General features: G+C 43.7%; 1 protein-coding gene across 1 annotated transcript in view; it reads right to left on the bottom strand.

The window, feature by feature from the left end:
• Nucleotides 1-643: 643 nt before the first annotated feature.
• The window catches only part of RAB1A (RAB1A, member RAS oncogene family), a 46,890-nt gene continuing 42,450 nt past the window's right edge, over nt 644-5,083 (bottom strand). The window contains exons 5-6 of the mRNA XM_018555839.1: nt 3,498-3,629; nt 644-1,606 (exon numbers count right to left, since the gene is read on the bottom strand). Of these exons, the coding sequence (XP_018411341.1) occupies nt 1,409-1,606; nt 3,498-3,629 (330 nt within the window). The 3' untranslated portion in view covers nt 644-1,408. The remainder of the gene's footprint in view (nt 1,607-3,497; nt 3,630-5,083) is intronic.

Genomic DNA, 5,083 nt, shown 5'->3' with positions numbered 1-5,083 from the left:
CTATATACAATCAAAGGACCGATTCATCTTTAGAACCACTGTTCAATACAAGTCGTGTATTTTCTTGGTGTGCAGTGATTTTCATGTGCGAGCTTTCTATTTTATATAGCTTGTATTCTTACATTTGCCGTTCCAGCCTAGGACTTAAGTGACATGTCATTGGGGATGAGCTTACAGTGAAACAATGAATAAAGTGGACCTGTTCCGTGCACAGTCTTGCCGGTAAATATCGGTTGTTCCTCCGTGTACACAAACACAGGTGCGCTTTAGTGGAAAATGGAACCGGGTATAGAAAGTTCGTGGCAAAATCACATCACCGTCACACTTGCACTGCTGTACACCTCTGCAGAATCTAAAAACCGAAGGAGAGAGCTAGGGAAACTGGATGTCCCATTACATGAGGACAAACACTGCACATTCAGACCGAGACGTTTCTCCCACTTGTACTCATTCAGCATTACTAAACAGACCAGTCAAGCAATATAGTGGTTGCAGTTGATTGGGTTAGTTAAGCACTTGTTAGTTTGGTAGAAGAGTTCCCATTCATCACATGCAGGGCAGTGTTGGTCATGGAAAATTAAACTAAAATGCCTTCATTTTCCCCATTTCTAGACAAATTAAGACAATACTTATCACCATACGGTTTGATATTACTTCCAATACGTACAATATTTATTAAACATTTCTTCAGTTATTTGTTACATGTTGTGCAACAAATCACAATGTTCTGCAGCCACAAAATTATATGCAGAGTATGAAGAAACTAGTCTCGCTTCTGTTGCTGAAAGGGCCTGCGGCGCGCTGAGGCACAATGTGCTGCAGGCTCTTCCGCCAACCAATGAGGCCAATCAGAGAAGTGGAATCTTTCCATTTAGAACTCTACAAGAAAAAAACTAGCAAAATCAGATCTTACATATAACATCTCACTAAACTTTATTGATGCATGGAAACCAACAGACACTGTTGTGCTGTTTGATACAAAATGGCTGAACTTCATCTTCAGAAGACTAAACCCGAATCCTAAACATGCCAATTGAAACATAAAAAAAAAAAAAGGGGGAGGGGGGGAAGGGGGGGTCATTTAACCAACCACAAGGAAGGGGGCTTCTGGTATTAGTAAAGCAACGAGGGTTACACACAGTATTGAGAAACCAGTACACATGAGGGAAAGGGGGGGGGTGAAGGTTTTAAACAGTTCTGAAAATGAAGTTAGCTGTCTTGAGTCAAGGGCATAAAAAAAGTCAGTATTGAGCGTTTACAATCGCTGACCTTTGGGGAGACGGTAAGATTCTGTTGTAGTGCGGCTACATACAGTACAATTCAGGCAATTTTTGTTTTGTCACTTAGGTTCAGATTGAGATTTCACTGCTGTGAGGAGGGAATGGGGCGATTTAGGGGGCAGGCCGTCTTAACAGCAACCTCCGCCGGACTGCTTGACTGGAGTGCTCTGGATTTTGACGTTGGACTTCTCTGCGCCGCCAGTTGTAGCTCCAGGACCCATTCGTTTTTTGATCTCGGCAGCCATTGTCATGAAGGCCTGCTCTACGTTCGTCGCGTTCTTTGCACTTGTTTCCAAAAATGGAATTCCCAGGGAATCTGCAAATTCCTGAAAATGGCAGATGGGAAGTGTGAACACTTGTACGCACAAACATTTAAACACAACGCATGAGCTATGAAAACTGGACCAGGTTCAAAGTCTGGCCAATGCTGAATCATACACTGAACTTCCCAACAGAGGAGGAAATCGTCATTCCTAATGGAATTTATACAAAGACTGCATCAGAATAACATTCCCCCGTTACAGCAGGAAGAGTGAGACAGTGTAGGAAAGGAAAGGGAGGAGGCTGGCAAACAATCAATGCAGTCACTGAGAGATAACACATTGTCTTCCCCTTTTATCTAACCACAAGTACCTAGAGAACAGGATTTGATTTGCTAGGAAGGAGCTGGATATACAAGGTTACATTCTTGTACGGACATCAGAACATTCCATAATGCCATCACTTGGGGATTGGAAACTCGGCAAATGCTGTTGACCTTTAACATTCGACTTTGCAATGAATGGAGTTTCCTGAATGAAAGCCACATTCACCGTTAGAATTTCATTTGTTCAAGGAAAGGTTTCCCGACGGTGGCCGCTGTCAGAATACAACGCAAACAGCGGGATTCCTCGATCTACACACTCGTAGTGTTCATGGAGCCCGCAATGTATGACCAGCCTAAAGTGTATTCTTCCTAATACTTAGAGCCGGTGTGGTGCACTGCGGATGTCACAGGTCGGCTCTATACATCGAGAGCTGAGCAATCAAATACTGATCCTTAGCTCACGGACTTCTACCTGCAGAGCGATGACTGTCACCGCTCCCCGTTCTCTCTGGCATTCACAGGAAGGACAGACGGGAGGGGGCGGGCACAGCTGGCTCTGGCTCTAGGGAGGTAGAGCCAGCTGTCAATCAGGTAGCGGGGTGGATCCCAACAATATTGTTGGGATCTTTCCTGGCTGCAGCACGGCTCTGCACTGTCAGCATATAGCGGGCAAAAGCCCACTAGATGCTGACTGAGTCACAGGAGGACATTGAAAAATGGAATTTGTTGGATGGTAAATGGTCAAACAGTGACTGCTTCCAATCAGATGCAGTCACTTGTCTGGGTATTGAGGCAGCTCTCTGACTGCAATAGCTGGCAGTGGAGATACCTCCGTGCATGCTGTTAAGCATGGATGGAACGGTAGATCCTCAAATCCTCTCTGAATTAGGCTGACACTGTGCTTCCTTCCGGAGGGTGGCTACTTACATTCCCCATGTTCCTGTGTGTGTTGTAAAGTGGCCACCGCTCCAAGCTCACTCCCATGATAGACTATAGTATCAAAATAAATTAGTAAACTAAAGATGAGATTGTAGTCCATCACAGGAGCAAGCTTGGAGCGGCGGCTACATTACAAAATACACAGGAACCATGGGGAACAAAAGTAGTCACCCTCCAGAAGGAAGGACAGTGTCAGCACCAATTCAGAGATGATTTGAGGACCTACGGCCGAGTGATACACAAATGATAAATTTTTGTTATTAGTTATTGTACCTCAACTCCCGAGTAGCGCTGCAGCCAACAATTATTTTCATAACCGATTAGTTGGTCGATTGTATCAATTAATTAGATAAAAACGATTTTTTGTATTATTATTTCATTATCTAATGGTGTGTGTATCCCAAGTCTTCCATAGAAAATATCTATAATTATCAGCCATGTCAGCTGCAGTATTATTCATAGTTCTCCTAGTAGCCAACTTGCATTTAGTTTGCTCTTCCTAGAACAGCTATGCACTGGACTAAAATATCCATTTATCAGATGTCCGTACCATCCATTATGTGGAATACTTTAAAACAAATGCTGCTAGTAAGTTTTGAAGTAAAATAAAACTCCCTCTAAATGGCTACTTGGAACCTCCACACATTTGTATTCATGTATTATAATTTGGTTGTATAGATGCCGCTTCTTACCTTCGCTGTTGTGTAGTCCACTACCTTCTTTGTAGTCAGGTCACATTTGTTCCCTACCAACAACTTGTTAACATTTTCACTGGCGTAACGATCTATCTCCTGAAGCCACTGCTTTACATTGTTGAAGGATTCCTTCAGGGAGGATAAAATAAAACACATATTTACCAACAGGTGAAAAGAAAGACTAATCCTCGACATAAAGACAAACCTGAACACCAACAACTACTTTCTACATGTGCCATCTAGTGGCGGCTTATAGAAATGACAACAGAATGTGTATCACGCTATGCGAGATGGCCCATTCACAGACCTGCACCATATCCCCATGGGGGGTTGGCATGTGTCTAAAGTGGAAGAGGAAACATACCCCATTCCTCACTCACTGGCAGAATAATTCAAATGTACAAATTGCCAGTTTTACTCCAAGTATTCTGATGATGTCAGCTATCCAATTGTGCAAAGCAGTTACAGGAGTAAAAAAGAAAACGCCTCAATCAAGATACCTTCTCACCTAATAAACACCTTTCTGTATGTAGAGTAATGGCGGAGCGATATAACCAGACCTCTAGATACAAGAGAGAAATTCTCTTCATTTCTGAAGGTGGAAAATGTTCTAATGTGCACGTGAGGTAATGTTCTACACCAAACACACACAGAACATTAGTGTCCACTCAGCCTTAAAGGAGAATTATGAGGCGAGTCATTTTCACTCAGCCTCATAATCTGAGCCGACCTGTGACAATGAGACTGTCACAGGTCGGCTCAGTAGATCGGGAGGTGAGCAAACACATACACATACACACAACACAAACACATACCGGCGTTTGCTCACTTCTCGATCTGTGCAGAGAGCCGTGACTGTCACTCACGGCTCCCTGCAGGGACTCCTCCCCGCTCCGGTCCTCCAATGCTGACTGGTGGAACGGACAGGGGAGGGGGCGGGTACAGCTGGCTCTGCCTCTAGATAGATAGACGGATCTAGACAGCATTGTCGGGATCCGTCCCGGCCACGGCGGTCTCCGTATATAGTGAGCTGTAGCTCGTGGTATACTGAGCCTAGGGTGACGGGAGGACGCTAGTTTGTGTCCTCCCGTTACCCTTAGGAGAACTATGGTGAAAAGCCCTGACCCCATAGTTCTCCTTTAAGGTCAGAGAGCGTTACCAAGTCTGTCCGCCTTTACCACCGAGTCATTATGACCGACACATTATCACTGATTTAGAAAAGCACCTTCAACCCATGTGGTGCTGTACAAAGGAATAGGAATGAGATGATAAATTCTGGAATAAAATCAAATGAAATTAATTCATAGTAGACCATAAGATAATAGAGTATATCTGTGGTCCTGATTTAGACCAGCCTATCCATGGTATACTGGGAATATTAGCCTATACGCTACGATCAAATCAAATACTTATTTCTGAACTTGCACTGGGGAATGTGGAGGGTTATTTGTATTTAAAGTGTCCAAATGTTATCCCAGCCCAGAAATGCTGTGCTCGTGTTCACCAATAAAGGACTTCAGCAATGAATTGCATTCAACCTGAAAGGGCTACAACCTGTGCAAATGGGTTGTAGATTGTAAAAT

The sequence above is a fragment of the Nanorana parkeri genome, unplaced genomic scaffold, assembly GCF_000935625.1.
Source record: "Nanorana parkeri isolate BGI_ZX_2015 unplaced genomic scaffold, ASM93562v1 scaffold11, whole genome shotgun sequence".
Taxonomy (NCBI): Eukaryota; Metazoa; Chordata; class Amphibia; order Anura; family Dicroglossidae; genus Nanorana; species Nanorana parkeri.
This window is presented reverse-complemented; position numbering and strand designations above follow the sequence as displayed.